This window comes from Crassostrea angulata, chromosome 2 (genome assembly GCF_025612915.1).
Source record: "Crassostrea angulata isolate pt1a10 chromosome 2, ASM2561291v2, whole genome shotgun sequence".
Lineage (NCBI taxonomy): Eukaryota > Metazoa > Mollusca > Bivalvia > Ostreida > Ostreidae > Magallana > Magallana angulata.
In genome coordinates this window covers 35141760-35167067 of record NC_069112.1, presented here as the reverse complement: position 1 = coordinate 35167067, position 25308 = coordinate 35141760, and the positions used below count along the sequence as shown (strand labels likewise).

The 25308-nt window shown below is 33.3% G+C and overlaps 3 protein-coding genes across 4 annotated transcripts in view; 2 read left to right on the top strand and 1 right to left on the bottom strand.

Annotated features, from left to right (window-relative positions):
- LOC128174257 (receptor-type tyrosine-protein phosphatase zeta-like) overlaps window positions 1-25308 on the top strand; it is an 80251-nt gene that overhangs the window by 12525 nt on the left and 42418 nt on the right. Inside the window, exon 2 of the mRNA XM_052839852.1 lies at window positions 2167-2397. Coding sequence (XP_052695812.1) covers window positions 2167-2397 — 231 coding nt within the window. The remainder of the gene's footprint in view (window positions 1-2166; window positions 2398-25308) is intronic.
- LOC128173781 (putative nuclease HARBI1) lies at window positions 5968-12915 on the top strand. 2 transcript variants are annotated; one of them, XM_052839453.1, is made up of 4 exons: window positions 5968-10166; window positions 10700-10794; window positions 11087-11198; window positions 11696-12915. In XM_052839453.1, the coding sequence occupies exons 1-4, from the start codon at window positions 9743-9745 to the stop codon at window positions 12088-12090; spliced, it is 1026 nt and encodes a 341-aa protein (XP_052695413.1). In that variant the 5' UTR covers window positions 5968-9742; the 3' UTR covers window positions 12091-12915. The 2 variants fall into 2 exon arrangements, with proteins under 2 accessions (XP_052695413.1, XP_052695412.1); XM_052839452.1 differs by having other exon boundaries at window positions 10682-10794.
- LOC128173792 (uncharacterized) lies at window positions 13001-20394 on the bottom strand. The gene is made up of 4 exons (XM_052839462.1): window positions 18939-20394; window positions 18184-18251; window positions 14576-14725; window positions 13001-14369 (listed from the first exon to the last, which is right to left on the bottom strand). The coding sequence occupies exons 1-4, from the start codon at window positions 19133-19135 to the stop codon at window positions 14032-14034; spliced, it is 753 nt and encodes a 250-aa protein (XP_052695422.1). The 5' UTR covers window positions 19136-20394; the 3' UTR covers window positions 13001-14031.

The window sequence follows — 25308 nt, the reverse complement described above, 5'->3', positions numbered from 1 at the left end:
GATGTTAACTTAAAGGTTACACTCTTATAAGTATTGATTTTGACTGTTAAATTAAAGTGAGTAGTTGCACCCCTTTTCAATGTGATTCGCATTTAAATTTTAAAATCCTAATTAAATTACTTTTATCAAATATAACTATATTTGTACGCAGTATCATTGCAAGTTTTGATCCGCCTGATGGAAGAATTTATAATGTAAGCTATAGTCATTTCTTTGATCCTTCTTTTTACATATTTTTTTTTATGAACCAAACTCTTTTCTAGGTTATATTATTCATGGAATCTAGAAATGACGGGGAGGGGGCCAGTTTTTTTTTTAGTTCTTGAGAAATCAGAGAATGTATCACAGTAAGTACATCTGAAATAAGTAAAACGCTCTACTCCCTTAGACCTACCTCTCTATTAGCAGTTTATCTCCTCTTGGAAAAAATTAAAGTTCGTACCTTTTCTTAAAACTGAAATATAGTTGTAAAGGGAAAAAAAGAGGTGTTAAGTTACCCTTTCCCCTGGGGATCTCAACCTACGAAAACCCAATAAATATTAACATAAACTATAAAAAAGTTATCCCAAATATAAATAAAGACATCATCACTTGTTTTTGTGGGATTGTTAGTTGGGGTGTTATTTAATCATAACCCATCATAAGAGGACCTGGTCCCAGAATTATGAAACAGTCTTAGAAAAAAAGTCAAAATTTTTACACTCTCTTATTGTCTTGTGATTAAAAAAATTGAAAAAATGAAATGCTACATGTTATAAAATGTGTCTCTATATTATATAATGCTGATATGTATTATATTTTTATTAACGATTTTTCAGGATTGATATTGGGTCCCTCCACCCCTCAAACAATAAAAGTTCAATCATTTATACTGTCGGGCCAAAAAAATTACCAAATTTACCATAATTATTTAATGTGATAGACATTCATTGGCAATGGGTTCCACACCACTTCCACATTTTAAAAAATCGTCTGTTCATTTCAACAAATAAATGTTTAATCATTTTTTTCCCATTGAGGTGATCTTTTTTGGTTTTTGTTTTTGTTTGTTTGCTTGTTTTGGGATTTTTTTTTGGGGGGGGGGAGGGGCTTTGAAATTTGGTCCTACTTCCTGAATTAAACGATCACTAGTTCAAGTATAAAAAAATGAAAAGATCAATACATGTATCAATATTATTATAGAGAGAGAAGGGAGAGAGAGAGAGAGAGAGAGAGAGAGAGAGAGAGAGAGAGAGAGAGAGAGAGAGAGAGGGAGCGAGAGAGAGAAGAGAGAGAGAGAGAGGGAGCGAGAGAGAGAAGAGAGAGAGAGAGAGAGATATTGCCAATCTGTAGTAAACAATATGTAAAATTACACACCAAAAGAGCCCGGCTTTAAGTACTTCAGTACTTTGAGTTTTTTAGTTTTGCCCCTGTAATTATTCATTTGTGTATCTAATGGGCACTCTGTCTGTCTTAATGTGTAGCACTAGCAAATGATGGGGTTCGGGGGGTATGTAAGCTTGCTTACTTTTTCTTTCAATAATACTGAGATATATAAGATTTTTAAAAAAAATAGTTAAGTTCACTTCAGCTTACATGTATATTCCAATTCCCATTTTCCCATGATTTCTCGTGTTTTAATTAATGGCATTGATTAAAAAAAAACCTGAAATGTGTTGAAGCAACCCTTCAGTTCACTTGTGTGTAGTGCTTGTTGTGATCTAGGTCTTCCAAAAGCTTCTGCACGATCCTCAGTATAATTCTTCTAAATAATTTATTTGCATTTTGTAAGTACTTCAAACAAGATAAATTAAAAAAAAATATGAATTCATATATTGTATATACGTATGTCTATTGTTTGATGCAAACAGTTGCTAATTTTAAAAGAATTGCTATCTTTTCGTCGATAATGATATTAAGATATTTTGTGCATACTTTTAAAACACGTATAACAATGTTATAACAATTTTTTTGTTGAAATTTTATCTTATATTGGTACCGGTGAACCTAACGATTAAAATATATGTTATTCTTAAAATAAAATTAACACCCCCTTTCTTGTGTCCTACATTTACAATATTGGACATAAAAGAGCTTGCATGTGCTAAAACATGTCATATCTTTTTGTTTATTTCTTTGTTAAAACAAAAGAATTACGTTCTGTGAACTATACATATATCATTACAGTTAATATTGCCCTAAACAAACCAACATACCAGCAGTACCCATTTAAGCCAGGTGACGACATCTATGACTCAAGCAATGCTGTAGACGGATTAAAAACAAATCTGAACTGGAACGGAGGTCAGTGTGTCTATTCAAATTCTAAAGAAACTGCAACCTTGTGGGTGAATCTGACCAGTATTCACAGCATCCATCACACTACACTATACTTTAGGACAGACGGGTATCCATGGGGTATTTATTTTAAGACTTTTTATCTCTTTGTACTTATCATAACAGCTTTATTATTTCCTTTTTCTTTTCTATAAAATCATGTAATGTACCATAAAACTTAATAAAATCTTTGATTTCACAGTCAAATTGGATTCATCCACTACAATGATGATTTCTAGCTGTAACAATGGCGTATACAAATGTACGATATTTGGCATATTACGTTTAAATATGGTGTTATATAAGATAAGTAATGATAGTGCAGGATTCAACTATTTGATTCATTTCAATAAAAATGTTATCATCAAAAACACCAAAGACCAAAGCACAGCAATTATGGTATAACACCATTACTATTTATTCATGAATTTATTATCCCGGTCCTGATGTAAAAACAAGAAGATGAGAAATTCGTGAACAATTCATTTCATTTGGCGGGTTTTAGCAGATATAAAAGTTTAAACCTGATTGTAAACAATCACTTAAATTGTAAACAATGAAGTCAGTTTGCTTAGGGAAGTTACGAAATAAACTGACTAGAATAAATGACTAGAATAATTGTATGATTTACTGATATATTCATATTAACTGTATTAATCAAATTAAACAATCGTGTCATTATGTCTGATCATTTACACTAATTAGCATTACATAAAATATGGATTTTCTTTTGTTTGTGTACATTTTTCTCAAACTTGAAACAAATTACACAAGCTTAAACCTAAACCTACACGATAAATCTCCAAAAATTCCGGAAACAAATTTACAATAAACATTTTCAAGAAAGATATAACAGTAGCCTTTACCACAATTATTTCCGTATCTATTCTATAATTTACATTATCATTGAAGATCGACGATACTTACGAAAGCCGAGAAGGATCATTCGAGATTCGAGATTAAAAATACGAGATTCGAAATACGAGATTCAAGATTCAATTTTTAAATCAACCGATCTGAAACCCGTATCCTAGCAACATCAAACTGTTCTAAATAAAGATCATTAGTACATGCTCTTTCCTACAAATAAGTGCATTAATGGCTCTTATGTAATAGTTATAAAATGGTTGAATTAACCCCACACAATATAAACAATTAAATTAGTGATAACATTGTTGGCTTTGCGAATCTATCTGATTTTGTTTTTCCTGTATGGTAGTGAATTCGCCCCAACTGTGTAAAAATCGGCTCGCGAAAAAAGATCTGTTAAATCTAAATAATTAAAACTGAGTGTGGTTTTAGCTATGAAACGAAATTCAATGAAATAATCGACATGTCAAAATATAGGTTATGATAAACTTTTAAACCATAGAAGATATAATGATTTCCAACCTCAACGACAACAATCCAGATAGGAATAGTATATTGTAGGGTATCAATGTCATTGTCGATATGAGAGAGAGAGAGAGAGAGAGAGAGAGAGAGAGAGAGAGAGAGAGAGAGAGAGAGAGAGAGAGTTTTGTAGTGTCATATTCAATTTTGATTTAGAATTTGAAATTGTTTGATTTGATACAAGCATATACAGACAATTAAGCCTCTCAAATGAGAAAAAAGGAGGTAGCTAGGGTAGGGCTGACGTGTGATCTACATCGACTCTCTCTCTCTCCCTCTCTCTCTCTCTCACCACCTAGCATTTCCTTTTCCGTGGAGGGGTTTGGGGTAATTGTGATGTCTTACATTAGCTAGCGAAAATGATAAAAAAAAAAACATGAAATTTTCTTTGATTTGTGTGGGGATGTTGTACTCAATAATCTGTTTTTAGTATATAAATTTCAGGGGGGGGGGGGGGCTATATAGTCCTTATTTAATTTGTCAGTTATTCTGTCCCCACTTCGTACTCTCTTCGTTTTCCAGGCTATTTTTTTGATTTGGCTCGGCAAATTAATTTCAAACTTTCTGTGTAGCTCCATAACGATGCACTATAGATAAATTATGAGTAGTTTTACTTTTGATAAACATATATATATATATATATATAATATATATATATATATATATATATATATATATATATATATATATATATATATATATATATATATATATATATAAAGCACTAAAAATGGCTAACGACACGAACAATAGAAATTGTCAAATTTTCGGGACAACCAGTCCCTTCTTCAGGATCAAAAAATAAATTACATGAGTACAAAACAAAGAAAACAAAATCTAAAGCTACTACTAAACTACTTAAGAAACTATAAAAAAGAACAGCTACATTATAAACATTTGTTCACATTCTTAAAGAAGGTGTTGCTACTGTCGCCGATCGCTCTAAAGTAATATATATAGATGCATCAGCGCAGCTCTAATTTATATATAATCAGGCCATAAATTTGAAATATTATCAAAAATTAATAGCTTTAAAATCAGTGGATACAAAAAATGTATTGAGAGGCTTAATATATATATATATATATATATATATATATATATATATATATATATATATATATATATATATATATATATATATATATATATATATATCCGTACTTGATTAAATTTGACTCTTATAATCGGATTTAATGTTCCAATAAATGTAGGTTAGGAAAGAGTAGACGGGACCTTTTTGCACTTCTCCTACTGTACCATTCATTCAACACAGTTATTAGCACTCATCGAGTTCGACTTTCATTTTTTTATCCACTGGTTTTAAAGCTATTAATTTTTTAAAATATTTCGAATTTATGGCCTGATTATATATAAATTAGAGCTGCGCTAATGCATCTATTGACCCAAATGGACCAAAATATAACTAAATGAATCTAAAAAAAATTGAAAAAATTAGTTTTAAACGATTCATTTTTCAATTCTAATCGGGTATGTCCTTTAGAAAAAAATATTGAACCCCACACATGTTTAGCAAATAAAACGACAATTGTTTCATTTTTATGGGGAGAGGGTGGTGCCGGTAAAAGACATGTATTGTTTGTGGCAGTTGGGCTATACTCTCATTTGTTATAATAGGTAATACTACATATAGATATATATAAAATGAAAGTTTTCAATTACACTGTACATAGCTTCTATCATGCATTTTGACCCGCGCGATAGTTTAAAACAATTTTCAAAGCATTTAATGTAATTCAACCGATCATTTTTGGAGATAATTTTTCTGGATCCCCGCCTGATACGTCCACCTCCATGTACATTGGAATTACATGTACGTTGACCATATGTAAACATTAACTTAATCGGCTATGTTATGTGACGATTACATTTTTTATAAATGTATTTGCAGGATAGGTAACAACTAACAGCCTATTTGTTGGTTTCCGCACTGGTTATTTGAGATAATTTGCCGCCATCTTCTATGCATTCCCCACACCACACACAGTTTCTTTATTTGGTGTTCTATGTGTATGGCGACAAATTGGTAAATTTGCACTTCTCGTCCCTTGTAGCTTCACCCTGATAACATTTTATCTGGCAAGTGTAATGTAGTAGCATATTAAGTATACACATTTTTGCAATGCTTATTTACATCTTTATAGAGTTACTTACATACAGAGTAAACTTTTATATGATTTATATGCAATTATTGTCAATTTTGATGCGTTGGGGGGTGGGGGGGGGGGGGTAGGAAACTACAGAGACACTTAACTTGGGTGTAATACATATGCTTGTCTATACCTTCTATTTTTTCTTGTTGATATATCAATGAATGATTTATAACAAACTACAACAATAGATTTTGAAAAATTCAAGCACAATCAAATTTTTAAAATTGTACTGTTCTCTGCACAAGAAATCGGCAATGTGAACAAATTGGCACCCTATTATACCTACCTTTAATTGTACAGAATATGTTTCCTTCTATATTGAAAACAATGCCAAAAGTAAGACTCATAAAAAGTTGTTTACTCAAGAAAAGGGAAAAACAATTTGTAATAATTAATAATTCCGTATGATGTGATAATATTTCAATGATTAGTTTATAATCATTACAGTACTAGTGTATGCCTGTATACATAAAAAACGATAACTAATGCTTCTATTTATTGGTGAAACCTTGACTAATTATTTATATTTAGATTAAAACATGTTTTAGATACTAATCTTCATGCGCGGAGGGGTTCTATAAAGGAGGGGGTCAGGGGGTCTGGACTTTCCTCGGGAAAATTGAAGCTTATTTAATTAACATAGAAAAAATTATTGAAAATTGGCCCAGGACCCCCCTACCGAAACAAAAACTGCCTCTGCTTGTGAAGCTCTCTATCATAACCACATTTTTACACAAAAAGGGTGAATAAAGTCGGGGTTTAAACTATCGGTGGTGAAATACCCCAGGGTTCAAACGCATCAGGTTGAAATGCACCAGGGCAAACAAAATCACTTAGATCTGCGAAACACACTGCATTATTACTAGTCTACTTGAATATTCTATATGTAAAATTAGTTAGTTAGCTAGGGAGAAGTAAATATAGCATTTATTTGTATATAAGAGCATGTACTAATAATCTTTATTTAGAACAGTTTGATGTCGCTAGGATACGTGTTTTCAGATCCTTGATTTGATTGGTTAATTTGATATTGAATCTCGAATTTCGAATCTTGAATCCCGTATTTCGAATCTCGTATTTTGAATCTCGTATCTCGAATGATCCTTCTCGGCTTTCGTAGATACTTTTTTAAATAACAAATTATTTTTTTCAACAGAATCGTTACACCACGAGACTAGGTACATGCATACATGCTACTTTCGCAAAATTCATCTACAAAGAAACAAAAGCTTCTGCAACAATTCTGTTGATACGCATAGTTACACATAACTAGATCAAGAAAATAGTAATAACATGAATTGAGGTAATAAAACCCATATCTTAACTAAACAAGAAGAAGAGAACTCCGTGAACAATTATTTTTATTTGGCGGGATTTATCAGATATAAAACTTAAAACCCATCACCCCTTATTCCGGAATTCCACAGCTGTAAAAAGTATCTCCCTTGCTACATTACATACCAATTAACCCAACTAAAAAATGGGGTAGGGTGGCTGAACCCCGAATAACAACCCGTCACAAACTACTCGTATTAATTTAATACAAATCTGAGATAACAAAAATGTAAACATAATAAAGTCTGCCATTGAAATGTTACTTTAATGTGACTAAATGACATAGCTCTGTCAATCAGACAGTTGACTGAATGACAGAGATGTATCCTATTAATTACAATGTTCTTAACAACTGAATGACAATTATATTTGCATGGCTGTTTAAAATTGCTTAAAACAAACTGTTAATATACATTACTAGAACATATCTGTTCTGCATCACAAAAAAACGCATGTGTAAAACTAAATCAATGCAGCAACTTCACTCTACTCCAATAACGGTAAATCTAAACCTTCCCTGTTTTATGAACAATACAGTGGACAAATAGTCATTACCATTATAAAATTATAAAAAAGAAAAGAATCTTAAACTTAGCAAACGGAAAGTCTGGGAATGTTGAACTATATTTTATATAATGCCAAGTTTGCAATACCTCTTATGTGACCATTTCATTTAAACGCTCATAGTTAAATTACAGAACCTGAAATTAAAGAAAAATAAACAATTAGACAAGATGTGTGAAGTACAAAACAAATCTGTCACAGATACATGATATCTAAAAATACAAGAGCACGTCGTGCAGATTGCTGTCACACCCTTTATTTCCTATTGTCTTATTACTCAGGTGAAAATTTAGCATTTTCTAGAATATAATCGTTTTGTAATGATTATGCGGTATTACAATAAACGTTGTGATAAACAAGCTTATCTTTTAAAAAGATTGGTAAGCTAGCGCCGTAGCCTCCCTAAAACAAGAATCAGATTTCTAAATCATTGATTAAAATTCCTGAATCGATTAATAAACAATAAGAAGGCACAGTGTCTCAATTTAACTAGAATTGTGAATCTAGAGTGGGCTTCACATCGGCAGTGGCATAGCTCATTGACTGTGACTAAATCATTATGTTTCTACTGTTATTTCAATTTCGAGGTGAAAATTTTCAAGAACCATTGGTGCTGTTGTGTAGCAATCGTATCTTCTCGGGCCTTTTCGGCAAGCTCGGAAAACATATGCGAGGTTGTTTTCCGAGCTTGAAGGAATTTAAGATAAAGCCAGCTATTTATTATATTTAAAATAACTTTGCATTAAGACCTAAGCTACTGTTATTTTTTGATATTTTCAATAAAACACAAAACTTCATGTGAGGATGATAAAACGAAATTCAAATAGTACAGTTTATCTACAGTAGTACAGTATTCCCAGAATCCCCCACTATGGAGTCGAGCATGCGTATTCCAGTGAAAAAGACTAACGTAGTTGCTAGCGCTCGAGAGCGCTAGCAATTAGATTTGGGTGGGAAAATGGAATAACCTGACTACCCTTGGCGTGGACTTCTCCAAGGTTATATAAACAGCTATGCTGTCGAATCTGGAGAGTCGCCTGTGAACAGCGGAGTATAGCGGACACGATAGAAATAAAGAAAATAGAAAGAAGGAAGAATATAGTCGAGAGGTTGGGTCAACAAAAGATACAGTCGGTACAGAATTTGGTTTATTTATCAACGCGCTGACATGGTTCCATGCAATTTGCTAGTTGATACCGGTGCAACATTATCAAATCTTGGTGATCTTGGTGATGGAATATTTGAAAAGATAGAGAAAGCTGGGCATTTGTGTTTGAAACCAGTTACACAAAACATAGTGGGTGCAGATTGAACCCCTTCGGAAGTTAAAGAAAAAGGAAATTTTAGAATCCAACTTTACATGTACGGCTGTTGTAGCTAACATGAAAGCCGACGGAATATTAGGTCATGATTTCCTTAAATCCAGTTAGTGTCTAGTAGACGTATCTCAAAGTGAGATGTATTAGAAAAGGGTGGAGCATGCATTACAGTTACAAGGCCACATTGGGTGTTCCCATATACGATTGACAGAAAATAATGAAAAATTGATGAGTTCAAGATCCTTGTTTTGACTTCAGTTTGAAGATAAGTGGAGTAACCATTTGTTGGCTTGTAGTTTGGAAGACATGTACAAACGGAAGTTTGAATGCAAGTTTTGTGATCAAGCCTTTGGGAAAAAGACAATTTTAACTAGGCACATCAAACATGCAAATCAAAAAAGTCCACGGTGACGACCAAGTGAGAACGGCTACGCAAGACCGGGCTCCGGGATCATGAAACTGTCTTAAATCTTAAGTCAGACTTAAGTCAATAAATTTGCACTTAAATTTTAAGATTGTTCTGTGGAAGTTGTGGATCACAAAAAAATGACTTAGGGTTAAGCCTTCAATATTGTATTAAATCTTAAGACTGCTATTAGGCAAACTTAAGTATAATAAAGATTGTTACTAAGTAACTTCAAAATGGCGGCACTTGTTGGATTTTTAAGAAGAAATGATCAGAGAAGGCGGCTCCCTCGTCCGCGCATGTTTCGAGACCGTCTCAATCCATTAGAATTACGGACAGACGACGAACTCTTTGAGAGGTATCGTTTTCGTCGGCCCACTATAATATATATCTGTGATATGATTGCCGATACGGTGAGTCATGGAACGAGGAGGTCCATGGCTCTCCCACCAATGCTTCAACTTTTGGTGTTCCAGAGGTTTGTGGCGACTGGGGCTTTCCACCAGCTCCTTGGAGATACCGTGCATGTGTCAAAGGCCACGGCTGGACGATGTATCCGGAGAGTTGCCTCGGCTATCGCCAATGCTGTCGGAAGATTCATCCGCTTTCCGACCGGTCAGGAGGCATTAAACGTGAAAAGGAAGTTCCATGCCATCGCAGGTAAGAATTATCCCGATTTCCTCAACTAAGATGTGACCTTCACATTGTAGACAAACAATAGCGCCCCCTTTCGATATGGTCCATACCTTTCAGCCCATAGGCATTTCGGTCCATACTTATCGTCCCAACCTTTTTTTTTTTAATAGTTTAATGTTAACGTTTTAAAAAAATCAATCCTATAAAAAAATTATTATATTTTTTACCAACCATATTATTTGTAAACATAATATAGATGTGTGTGCATAATTTTTTCTTCAATGGAGTGGGAAAGGGGGGGGGGGTGGGGGTAACTGCAAAAATATCTTTATAAAAGGCCTAATTATCTACATGTAGTTATATACAGTTCATTCAGATCATCTTTTGTCTTTTGTTCAAATTAAACGCATCATATGTGTCAAATAAATGCATACATATAGTTGCATTGTTAGGAAATATATAATAAATGACTAGCTATTAATCAGAAATTTAAATTCTAATACTTAGGTATTTATAATGAATTTTTTTAAATATTGTAGGATTTCCAAATGTGCTAGGTTGTGTGGATGGCACTTTCATCAGGATTCAAACACCCTCTGAAAATGAGCCGGATTATGTCAATAGAAAGGGATACCACTCCCTAAATGTCATGGTAAATGTTAATTTTGGTTCTAGGCATTAAATTTAAAATGATTATATATTGATGAAAATACAAGACCACTAACAAGTGACATATATATCTATTTTGATAAGTGTATTGATCTCACTTTTTGTTTTGAACAACATATATGACAAAACAGGTGCTAAATTATATAATTCCAATCCACAGGACAAGGCTAAATATAGGCTGTGTTGGCTACCTTATCATATTCAATAACTTATACTGAATAAAATATTGTTTAGAAATGGAATAAAAACAAATCAGTATTTGATTTTGTTTTCAGATGACATGTGACACCAATTTTTTGGTAACCAACTGTGTGGCAAAATGGCCAGGATCTTGTCATGACTCAAGGGTCTTCAGAGAGAGTACTTTATGCCATCAGTTTGAAAATGGTAGGTGCCTAAACATAAATTATGGGGGAGGGGTTATAATATTTTGACCCATTCAACAGCTAGTCTATCTTTAATTTCAGTCAAACACTCAATGTCAGCTAGTCCTCATGCATTTCTTTTTTTGTCCAATTGCTGGACAGCTTTCAGAAATCTTTGTAGTCATTCAAAATTAAATACAAATGTATATACATGTAAAATTATATGTGCTTAATTAAAGGAAGTTTTGATGTGCATGATGACCAAAATGACTTAATTAAATAACTTACATGCAGCAGAGAGATATATTATATATATATATATATATATATATATATATATATATATATATATATATATATATATATATATATAATTAACTTCCTCACAAGTCACAACATAATCATTCTTGGATTTGAATGATAAAATTGTGGCATTATGAATAAAAAACTTAAACCAAGCATGCAGTACATGTTTTATGAAATTTTGGTTAGTTTAATTTGGTATTTAAATAATTTCAGGTCAGCATGATGGATTACTCCTGGGCGACTCCGGATATCCCTGCAGGACATACCTGATGACCCCATTCACCGCCACCAACGATATGAGGTATCGGGAGAGGTACAACACAGCCTTATGCCGTACCCGCGTACTCATAGAGCAAACATACGGAATTCTCAAGAGGAGGTTCCCCTGTTTAGCAGTTGGGTTGCGGACAGACCCAGGTAGAGCATGTCAGTATGTTGTCGCTTGTGTGGTTTTGCATAATGTCGGCATCCTGCGACAGGACATTGTAACTCTCAGTCTAGATGACCTGACAATAGCTGGACCAGACATCCAGGAGATTGGAGACCCAGCGAACAACAACGGCTTTGGTTACCGTGAATTCATTGCCAGGCAATGTTTTGATCATTAATCTAACTACCAGTATTTCTGACTAAACATTTATCAGTGACAAAATAAATATAATTAATTAGGTTTATTTCCATTTATTAGTTTATTCCGAATTGAAAGATCTCCACTCTCTCTATCCATGCACTCCTCTCTCTTTATACCCTTTCTCTATCTTCTCATTCTCTTAAATTTCCTTATACTTTTCCTCTTTATCTATAATACTATCTCTATCTACTATTCTCTCTCAGACACACACACTCTCTCTCTCTCTATCTCTCCTCTTTATCTACTCTTTTTCTCTCTCCAACTCTCTCTCTCTCTTAACACTAGCTCTTTATATATCTATTCCTCATTCTCCTAAATTTCTTTATACTTTTTCTCTTTATCTATTATACTCTCTGTTTACTCTATTTACTCTTCTCACTCTTGGATTTCTCTCTCTCTCTGCACTCTCTCTCTCTCTCTCTTTCTCTCTCTCATTTCCATAACAATATAAATAAATCACCCATCTTCCTGTTTTTCTGTAATGTGAAAGCTGTAGAAATTAATTACTATCAGATCAATCATTGTGGTCATCCTCTAGCTGACTTTTACTGATGTTGTAAATTAATTGTCTCTTATGAGTTGTACTTGTCTTTTATATACATGTACATTATAACTTTCAATATCTTCATTTTTAATTTAATAATTAGTACTTTGTAATTTGATTCCATAAAAAAAAGAAAATAAGACAATTAACTGATAACAACGCTTGTAATTTATTGTATTAACATTGTGTCATTTAAATTTCATTTGAAAGCAAATGTAATGAAATGTAACATTGAATAATTTACTTATACATGTATTAGTTCACAGTAAAATATATATATATATATATATATATATATATATATATATATATATATATATATATATATATATATATATATATCTTATAATAACAAATTAGTTAAATAATTGTATTAATCTGTTGAATTGTGGAATTATTAAACATGTCCTTAATAATCAATGAAGTTTAATCAAATTCAATCAGTTTTGTTTGTTATTAAGTTCATTTCTTCTCACAGGAAAAAACTTCTTATTGTATGAACAATTACAAAAGTGTACATATAAGATTAAGAACTAATTTGACTGTTTATGGAAATCTTGTCTTATTTTCAAACTAAAGTGAATTAATTTACCCAAATTACATATACCGTAAGCTTTTTTACATTTTCAGCATTAAAAATCTGCAAAAGTTTACACATAAAAGGTTTACCCTAGTAACAAGGCTTAATGTATTTTTGCGATTGACACATATATAAGATATATTAGAACTAGATATCATTGAGATGGTGGCCATCTCAAAGGGCCCTGCTTTTAGAAGTATGAGCCTGATGGGGCGAAGGGGAAAGAAGGTACATGTATGCTCCGGACAAGAAATGTAGGATGGACAGATGGATGGATGGAAGGATAGATGGAGGAACAAACGAACTGATCACTTATATAGGGCATCCGCTGAGCGAGGGCCTAATAAAATGCAATTCACATTCAACAGAATAGAATATAGAAAATGCTTTCTAATTTGTCTATCAAACAAATATGGTAAATTTCAAGATAAAATCGAACATCAGTGAGAGAAGAAAGTTTTTTTTAACAGTGTCTCTCTCTGAGAGAGAGAGAGAGAGAGAGAGAGAGAGAGAGAGAGAGTAAATGCCCCCAACAGCATCTGGCCCTGCACATATATTTTTAACTAAAAAATAGGAAAATATCAGTAAGTCAATCAACATTAACTAAGGAACTGCATGAATCTTTAAGATTAAGTATCACTGGTATATAGGTAAATTAAATATACATGTAATTAAATTCAAAACAAAAAGTCCATAGCTCAAAGGAGAATTAAGTCAAATTGAACAGCTGAAAGTTTGATAAACAAAATGCTAAACTGTGGGGACATGAATATAAGTTGTTAATTACAATATGATTAAATTACCCTTAAAAATAAGATTTCATTTAAGAAATCTAAATCAAAAAATGGGTCTCTCTCTTTGATCTTCAACATAAGGTAATGTTTCTGGAGAAGAACTAGTTGCTGCTGATCTTTGATCAATTTTCTTCTCTTTCTGATGTTCTGAAGTTCTTCATGCAGCAGCGTTTCTGCTGTAATTTTCTGTGATGAAGGCGTCGGTCTAGTTGGTAGAGAGGGCAGAGTGGATGCTGACGATGGCCCAGGTTGCTGATTCACTGAGCTGGTAGGATGCTGTGTAGGACACTCTATGCCGGGTGTCAGTTGTGGTGTCAGACAAAGTAAACTAGCTGGCTCTAAAAAACATAAAACATATGATACTGAGTTATCCTTTAATTTAGCTTTTTGGATTTGTACATTCTTTCCATAAATTTCAACCACTATTTGTCATAATCATGATATATTTGTGTGTGTGTGTTTCCTAAGGATCCTTGATTGGTGTATAAACAAATTAAACATAGTTATGAATCTGATGCATGTATCATCAATTATATATATTTACCACTTGCACTGTCTATTCTACATGGAAGGCCACATAAACTTGGTCTGCCTTCCAAGCTATCCAACAAAAGTTGTTCACTTAGGTTGGGAGAGGAGGGCTTCTTCCCACCCCCAGTCCTTGGATGCAAGATGGCGCTTCTCTTTTCTTTTGCTGCAATTATATAAGTTCATCAAAATTGATGCAATTTAATTATTTAAAACAATATAAAACAAACCTACCTAAGTTATGTTTGGATTATTGGATATGATTTAATCATTATTTTGTGTAAGCAATACTGTGGTTTCATTAATGTTCGTGGTTTTCAATTTTCGTGGATTTTTTGAAAACCACAGTTTCAAGGATACGTAATATCCTGGCCAATGATCCTATCAACACAAAATGTTATACTCTGTCCCAAGATATTCTGGATTAACATTTGGCTTAATTGCTTGATATTTATAAATACCTCAGGATTCAAACGATGTTCATTCAAAAGTATGAAAAATTTCCAAGATTTCTCAGTCGAAACGCCCCTGTTAGCTTATCAGGTTTCAATACAATGCTAAATATTGTGATGTCTACGGAAATTTTGTATTGCAGCAAGCCCGGATGATAATGTTGAAAAATTGCGCGATGTATTCCGAGTGTATTCCGAATGGAGAAAAGATGTTAACACTCCCCATTATAAATCTCCGTAAGGAATCTGTTTTTGTTCCTGTGAATTTTTCCGAGTGAAAGATGATAATGTGTCAATGATATTATCTTGGAAAATATCCCTTTCAACTATTTCAATTGCACTTCTTTCACAGGTATGGGGTGCGTCTTTTAACCCCAAGGAACCCCCAAGGAAACACCAAGGATACCCTAAGGAACCCCAATGATAGAAATTAATAACTATTAATACCCAAGGGGTCTCATTGGAGTTCACGGGTCACCTCTTAGTACCCCAAGGAAACCCTAGGATACCCCTACGAACCCCAATGATAGAAATTATTAACCACTGAAAATCCAGGGGTCTCATTCAAGTCCAAGGCTCACCCCAAGGTACCCCCAATGATAGAAATTAATAACTATTAATACCGAAGGGATCTCACTGGAATCCAAGGGTCACCTCCAAGTATCCCAAGGATACCCCTAGGAACCCCAAGGATACTCATAAGAACCCCAATAATAGAAATTAGTATCAAGTGATACCCCAGGAATCTCATTGATATCAAGGGTCACCTCAAGTAACCTCAAGGATACCACAATGATAAGAATTTATAACTATTGATACCCAAGGATACTCATTGGAGTCTACGGGTCAACTATTGGTACCCCAATGATACCTGTATGAAGTTAGGAACCCCAAGGTACCCAAATGATAGAATCTAATAACCACCCCAATGGTTTTACTGTAAGACATATTTCTGATTAATACCGAATGACTCAATGGAATATCATAAAAACATCTCTGGGTAACCTTATTCTTAAAAATACTTTATTTTTCAGCTTGTTACAATAGCAACGGTTTTCAATTTTTATTTTTGAATTCTGATTTGAAAAACCATGATAGTGTGTACCAAAAAAACAGAGATTTACAATTATTATTCATATTTAAAGATAAAATCATATTCTGAAATTTCTCTTTAGTTACCATGGAAACACTTTTAAAAGATGTGTTTCCCCATAAGTGTTTTATTTGAAAAATGACAATTTTGTTTTGTTCAATAATTTATTCATTCCTAAAAGCCCCAGGTTATGTTCATTACTTACAATAATATCTCTAATAAGCATTAAAATGTCATTTTTATATCTTTATGCTCTGTTACCATGACAACAGGACCACATAGCAACAAATAAATGTTGTTAGGCTTTATTACTTATTAAAATCTATCAAATTTTAAAGTACGAAGATAATCGGTGACTATGTGTGGCCACCGAATTTTGATTCTTGAATAGAATTGATCTTAATATCAAAATCGATTATGTAAATTGACCTTTTTAACTGATCAATGATTAAAAATTGTTCATCTTGACAACACTATTAACAATGCTTGTGCAAGTTGTGTATACACATCAGGTATAAACCATCTTATAATTCAAACTGTTTTGAAGCAATATAGAGAATAGATGAATTCATCTTCCTAAGTCAAGGGTTTCCGATCCCTCCACTACTCGGAGTATGCCAGAAGCATATGATGTATTATGGTCTCCAATTGAACCAAATTACACAGAGTATTAATGGTATACACTAAGTGCCCTGGTGTATCAAAGGTCATAGATGTATGGATGTATCATTGGAGTTCCAAAGGGTTCCTTGGGATACCTAGTGATGACCTATCAAGTGTTTTAAATTTGTATCATTAGGGTATCCTTTTCTATGGTGTATAAAGATTTATACCGGTAAGTCTGTTTTATTAGGGTATATTTTAGAGTTTCTTGGGATTTCCGTGGGGTTCCCTAGGCTTTTTAGAGGTAAGTATGGGATACCAATGAGTCCCCTGGGGGTTCCATTAGGTTCTATGGGGTATCAACTTTTATGAATCTGTATCAAAAGAGTATCATTTAAGTTCCATGGGGTATCCATGGGGTTCAGTGGGATACCTTATGGTGTTTGGGATATCAAAAAGACCCCAAGGTGTATCAAGAGATATAAAATTGTGTTATTAGGGTATCCTTAGGGTTCCTTGGGATATCCAAAGTTATAAAATTTAAATTACTGGTGTACTGGTATCCTTGGAGTTTCTTGAAGTATCTGTAGGATGTGTAAGGGATAACAATGAGTCCCAAGGGTTATCAAGAATTTTAAATTTGTATTATTAGGGTATCCTTGGGGTAATTTTGGGGTTCCTTGAGATATCTTTGGGGTTCTATGGTGTATCAAGAATTATGATTCTGTATTATTGGGGTATTCGTGGAGTTCCTTGGGATATCCCTGTGGTTCTTACAGGTGTGTCTGGAAAGTCAATGAGTCCCCAGGGGTATCAAGAGTTTTAATTTTGTATTATTAGGGTATCCTTTGGGTTCTATGGTGTATCAGAAGTTATAAATCTGTATTATTAGGGTATCCTTGGAGTTCCTTGGATATCCATGGGATTCCCTGGGGTTCTGAGAGGCGGGTCTTGGATACTAATGAGTCCCCAGGGGTACCAAGAGTATAATTGTTTTATCATTAGGGTATCCTTGAGGTTCCTTTGGGTTCTATGGTGTATCAAGAGTTATAAATCTGTATTATTTCGGCATCTTTGGGGTTCCTTGGGGTATCCATGGGGTATCCTTGGGGTGCCGAGGGGTGACCCTTGCACTCTAATGAGACCCCCTAGGGTATTAATAGTAATTACATTCTATAATTGGGGTTCCTTGGGGTTTTTCTTGGGGTTCCTTGGGGTTCCTTGGGGTTAAAAGACGTGCCGCAGGGATGTGTATTTTTAATAAAAATCGTCCAAATGTGCTGCATAAATATCTTGGGACAGACTATAGTTGAAATTGAACTTCAATGAACATTTAATATCGTGGATCAATTTAACTTAACAACGAAATCCACGAAAAATTGGTATTCAATGAATATTGATGAAACCCCAGTATACTGTATAAATAATGTAAATAAAACTTTCAATTAAATTTAGCAAGATATACTAGTATTTTACCTTTCTGCTTGATGTTCTGATACTTTTTTTTAATTTCTGGAACAGTTCTTTGAGAATTTACATTTCCGCTAAGAAAAAAGAGCAATGAATTTATCTAACAATTATACACATATTTTACTGCAATTTAATGAAGAAAACATATTTATGCAAATCAAATCAATCTATTTCCCCAAATTAGGGGCCCTAATTTAATTTATTCATTCTTTATTCACATTTGGTTTAATAAATTAATTTATATTCTTTATGTATGTATAAAAAATATACATGTCAAATTACAAACAAATCTTAAATAATTTATCACAATGATGAGAAACTATAATATTTGAAATACAAATTATGGCAAAGTATGTTGTAAAGAAAATTTTATTTTATAAATCTTAATTCTAAAATCCTTGAAAAAAATATCGTTTTGGGTTGCAAATCTTCTAATTGAAGTGTTACAGCTATATACTTATGCATATATCAATTTATATATGAATGGCATGAAAATAGACGAGTTATAAAATTATATGAGTTTGGTCATGTAAATACATGTATTTCTATTTATAGTCTAGGTTTTTCCCTTTGTGGACTTGCTATTGAAGTTATTTCCCTTTGTAAAAGTGAAAGAGTGTAAACACGTATGTATAACTGTCATGTTATCCAGTAAGAAACTATACTAATATTTGTTTGAAGCATCTTATAAATATGATTTTATAACTTTATAACTTATCTAACATATTTCGATAGGCATGATGAGAAGAAAAAAAACTTACGCACTCAATAAATCCATGACCTCCTTCCAGGCGTTTCCCTTATCGACCGTGGTTCTCCCTGGCCCGTCCAGCTTCCCGAACAACAACTGTTCTCGCTTGGACACCTCCTCCACTAAAACTACCTCCTCCTTGTGGTCCCAGTTCATCTTCCGCTGTCGTTTTGCTTTCTCGTTATCGCTAATGCTTATGCTATCCATGATAATGTTTACGATGCAGACGATAGGAATCTTCAAACGAAAAAGAGTTCAACTTTTAACAATTCGGTCGAAAAATCGCGTGCGTTACTATGACGTCTAAGCTACGACAAATCTTAGCTAAGTTTTTTTCTTAGCTCATTTTGTGATCCACTTAAGTAAGCAATCTTAACTAAGTCTAAATCTTAGATTTCAGACAAAATTCTAATTTAAATTTAAGACAGTTTCATGATCCCGGAGCCAGGTTAAATCTATACCAAAGGGTGTTGGAGAAGATTGTGATAAAGATTTAGGATTGTTGATATTTGACGAAGTGGAGGACGGAAGAATAAACCGAAAAATAAACACCCCAAGACTGCCAGGTATCAAATGCAAAGCTGTAGAAGAAGAGCTTATATTGTCAGAGGAACAGGGTAAAGAACATTAGGTAGAAACAGAGATCTGTGAAACGACGTAACAAGAACCACTGAAAGAGAGCCATTGCTCTTGTTGTAAGGCTGTTGGTAGAGAAAAAGTAGACGTTGCAACACAGACCAACTTGAAGGTCGATGATAAGAAGAAAAGAGGCCACCAGAAGATTATCAGAGTGATTAGAAAGTATCACGAGATTGGTGAAAATGTTGAAAAATTTGGTTTGATTAAGTAAAATGAAAAGAAATCCCCCGAAAAACAGTAACTGGTTTATAGCGAGCCAATAACAGGAAGTCGCGTTAGTTTTGTTTTTTTTATATTTGAATGATATATATTTTAAATAACTTAAAAAAAATGTTGGAAATCAGTTGACATGCGGGACGCATGATAAAAGAGCCGTGGGTAATGTGATGTATATTTCTTATAACAATAAACGTTGTGATAAATTAGATTTGGATTGGGAAATGGAATAACCTGACTACCCTTGACGTGGACTACTCCAAGGTTATATAAACAGCTGTGCTGTAGAATCTGGGAGGGTCGCCTGTGAACAGCGGATTAGAGCGGACACTATAAAGAGAAAAATAGAAAGAAGGAAGAACAGAGTCGAGAGGTAGAGTCAAGAAGAGACTAGTGTCAAGGGAAACCCAGGGAATTGAGGTAAGGTGCTTGGTGTAGTAATTCTGAAGAAGATTAAGATACCAAGTACCTCTCTCTCAATAGGAATCGGGTATAGACACACAGTTTGGAAAGCCCACCTCATACATCAGCCTATAAAATATTGATAATGATTTGAACATTACCCAATTAGAGAAAAAAAATTGTACCAATCATTATTAACTCAAGTAGAGTTAGAGAAAAATTGATTTCATATATAATCCCTGAGAACCCAGGAAAAAACACGTTACAGTTTTATAGATATTTTGGTGTCTGCGTATTGAAGCATATGAGCGAATAATTACCTACCATGGTTTAAAGTGAGGAAGTTTTATACGGCTTTTGTATGAATGTACCAATGTTACACGATATGACATTACTCGATACAGTTTATTTTATGCTCGTAAAACATATGTAGAAATTAAATGTACAGATTACAGATAAATATTGTATACGTTACCATAATAACCATTACAATTTGGATGTTACAGAGTGCCACTTCTCTCTACAAATAGGGATACAATACTGTAAAACGAGAAAATATGGCGCACTACAAATTTTACCGCCTTTGGCGTAACTGCCTCTGAGCGCTAAAATTAATAGTGCGCCAACGATTTTCCATATGTATTAAATTTCTTCAAGCTGCAAAACAATAACGTCAGTCCATGTTTAAGGCTATATAGAAGTGTTCATTTAAATATCAGATGCTGTCTGTTGTGTTTGTTTAAACAATTACACAGGTAAACGGTATGGGTTATCGGGTATAAGTTCCTAAACATGGATTTATTAATTCAGTTTTAATTGCTTTTTAATATCTCTCATTAGCACCTTGAAAATTGGGCTTCTCCTCATGCCACTTCCATTTAGCGCCTCGAGGTGAAAATGTGATTAAGCGTGGCGATCGTTAACGCTGACAATACATGATTGATCATACTTTCTTTGATCTCTGATTAGTGGATATAAAGATAACAAGACGATAACTATTTTTGTGTTTTTTAATGTAAAATTACTGTGAAAAAGATTCTCTCATGGTGATCGAAACTCATGGTAAATGTAGCATTCGATTTCACTTTTAGTTTCGGGACTCTTCTAGTGTTGTCCAAGTCGACACGTTAAATTCAAAGTCCGATAATTCAAATTTGTTTACCAACAAAAATTACACATCATCGCCAATAAATGAAGTTTTCATATCTATCTACTGACGATTTACACAAAAGTAAATGTATTGTTCTCAACGACAGTTTACAGTGCATGCGAGATAGAAATCAAAGTCGTTGTGTTCACGTGCTTGAGTGAACACATTACTAAGTTTTGGGCGTGATCGTTTATCAAACAACAACATTTTTTGTATTTTTTTTTTAAGAAAAGATGCATGCGCTTAAATATAATTGCGCTAATGCACTGGCACTTGCGTTTGCGCTAAAATACGTATGTGCCAAATTTTCTCGTTTTACAGTATACTTTAAATATTAATTGTTGCAGATGATTATTGAATTATTCACTGATAAATAGATACAAGGCTTTATAGTTTTATTATATCAGTGTTTTAGTTCTATCTTAAGAGAGACCATTGTATAAATCTGCAATAATGATGCTTGAACAGTAACACGTTCATTAATACCATTATAATTGGAAGCGACCTTCATGCTAGTCAACTACAAATATAACTCTACTATGAAATGGTTATAATGATGTCTTATGAAAGAACTGAATAGAACCGACAAACCCTTTTTCAAATAAATAACCATAACATTTAAAATATGTAGATGTTATTAAGAGCATGGCGATCTTGACCATTATTTTAGCCATAGGCAATGTATACATAAGTTGCAAGATGAATCGTAATCAAAATGTGCACAACAACTTTATTGAAATACTGTGTATAAGGATTCGTTGGTAAGATTGTAATGGCTATACCATGAATGATAACCTTAATGAAAATGAAAATATGAAAATGAAAATATGTACCAGCAATGTACACGCTTGCATAAAGAATTACACCCATGTACGTGCAACAGGATGTGCATGATATGTGTATCTGTTGTCAACTATAAATAAAAAATCTGCATAATGATGCAAAAAGGTACATGTTGTACTATGTATGTAGATAAAAAAACACACTATAATGAGTGTGACCATTAAGTATAGAACACATCATATATGCCCCTGGTAAATGTGTGAAATGTATATACACACCTGAATGCGTACGATAGGCTTATATGCTCTCAAGCATTCTTAAACCATATGCATAATGATGCAAAAGCAGGTTCTTGTTGTAACATGTATGTTAACACACTATACTGAGTGTGACATTTAAGTATAGAACACATCATATATGCCCCTGATAAATGAATTGAATTTAACTACACAACTAAATGCCTACGATAGGCTTATATGTTATCAACCATAAATAAACCATATGCATAATGATGCAAAAAGGTACATGTTGTACTATGTATGTAAACACACTATAATGAGTGTGACCATTAAGTATAAAAGACATCATATATGCCCCTGGTAAATGTGTGAAATGTATATACACACCTGAATGCGTACGATAGGCTTATATGCTCTCAAGCATTCTTAAACCATATGCATAATGATGCAAAATTACATGATGAAACATGCAAAATTACATTATGAAACATGTATATAAACAAACTATAATGAGTGTGACCTTTAAGTATAGAAGACATCATATATGCCCCTGGTAAATGTGTGAAATGTAAATACACAACTGAATGTGTACCATAGGCTTATATGCTCTCAAACATACTTTAACCATATGCATAATGATGCAAACCAATGATAAACCATTTATGTAGATAAATAAACACACTATAATGAGTGTGACCATCAAGTACAGATAACAACATATACGCTCCTAATAAATGAATAAAATGTAAATACACAACTGTATGTGTATGATATATGCTCATATATTGTACGCATAAACAGACCATATGCATAATGATGCAAACATAGTCCAGTAATGTATATGTATTATGTATGTAGACATATAAACACCCTATGACCAGGTTAACAGTAAAACTATGATGCATATATAAGTTATAACAATAGGATCCAGACAGTGTAATGGGTATGATGACCGAGTGTAACCAGAATTGACTGATGCTCTGTATTATTAAATTAAAAACAAACCTTACAAACTATATAACTTGACTGAACTACCATACGAACATATAGTAACTACATAGTTTGATAAAACATAAATGATGTCGACATAACATTCTAACCCGAATGTGTTCTACCTTATTTTGATCGATCCGATTGCTGCACGGGTGCTTTTCGCATATATCCGCATACCAACCTATTAATATGCACTTTTCCGTTAGCAAAGACTCAATTTTTTCCCATAATCCTCGATGCTTCCAAAAGGAGATATTGTTTCGCTCCTTGAACATCGCCGTTTTCATCTATGACCTTGACTTTGTAACGAACTGGAATGCTTCGGTAGTAACTGACCAATTATAACATGAGAAATACTATGCGCAACTAGCAAGGATTCAGCAACGAACTAAAATCACGCACTATTTTTTCTGGATTTTCTTCTCAACACAAATCCTTACCACCAATCTGAAGGAAAACTGAATTTGGTTGATATACACCAAAAGCCGCAAATTGAACTTTGATATTTGTACCATCGAAACCTAAATTGTACCAACCAGACCTACGATTTTGAAATTGAAAGTACTCTAAACGATGAATGCAAGAGTGACCCACAATTAGAACTAGATAAGCCATTATTACAAATAAAATTTAGGTAGATGATATAGGTGGCCTATACCTTCTACGTATTGCAATTTCTCCTGCGATCCAAGACATCAAATTTGTAGTTTGGGTCTGGTGGAGATCACAAAGGATAAGATAAAACAAAGTTCATGGAAAAATTTACATCCAGCAGCAAACTCAGAGAAAATAAGAAAGGGAGAATTTACATGTGCTAGGTTCTGATAAGACAATAATTTATTACAAATAATGATTGGATGCTGGACATGTTAATTGATCTATTATGTTTAACAATCTTGAAATCTACCCCCTGTGACCCTGCTGTGCACAAATGCAAATTACCGTCTGTAACATGACATAGTATTTTGACCATAGTTGTTAATGAGCATCCCCCTAACAGGCACACAGACATTATTTTACAAGCTTGACTTACAAAGAGATATAAATAAAACACACAAAAGTATATTTTTACAAAATTGCCAAAAATGATTTTATTTATAATAAAATTAGTTTTTTACCGGGAACTTAAAAGTATACATAAAAATTAATATACGACAAATGTTGAATAGATAAGATGAGTCTATTCGTTTCTTGAATGCGCAATTTTAGTGTTGATGGATAAAACTTTCAAGAACGTTGTAACCAAGAACGCTGGTCAACGTCATGGCGGAAAGTATAGGGCGAGTTAATTATCGGGCAATAATGTTTGATCTGGCAACTTAAGTTTAAGATATGCAAAAAATATGTTTAAACTTATCTAGTGTTTTTAAATTACAAACATTTTACACCACTGCGGATTTGTAGTATATACCATATACATTAATTTGTGAAACAAACGCAAATCTTGTTAACAACTCTTCGTCTTTATGAATAGATGGTGTATGCATTAAACTGGAAGTTTAATTGGGTGGGTTACAGTCTTTTTTCAGACCTTTTTGGGACAGTGATAATAGTGAAATTTGGCTTTAAGACCTGATGAACAAAATTTTGAAGAAAAAAAAAACGGCGCACTCCAAAGCCACTCCCTGGTTTAAAATAAAATATAATAGGTTTTCAGGGGGTTTTTTTCAGTCAGTTGCAACAAAAAAGAATAGAGGTCATATACATTAAGCATTGTATCATTTTTTAAAATGGGGATATTATATAGTATCTTTAAATTTTTAAAGCTTTCTTTAAATCTTAAATTTAGAGGCTAAAAATGCATAACACCGCTTGTACTTCTGTTAAATTTAAATGTAACGTCAAGTGGATATCCACGCTTTAAATGTCAGTAATAGTGACGTAAACAAGTTTTACTATACAATATACTGTAGAAGTATAAGCTGCTACAAAAAAACAAACAATATTGTTGTTTTTTT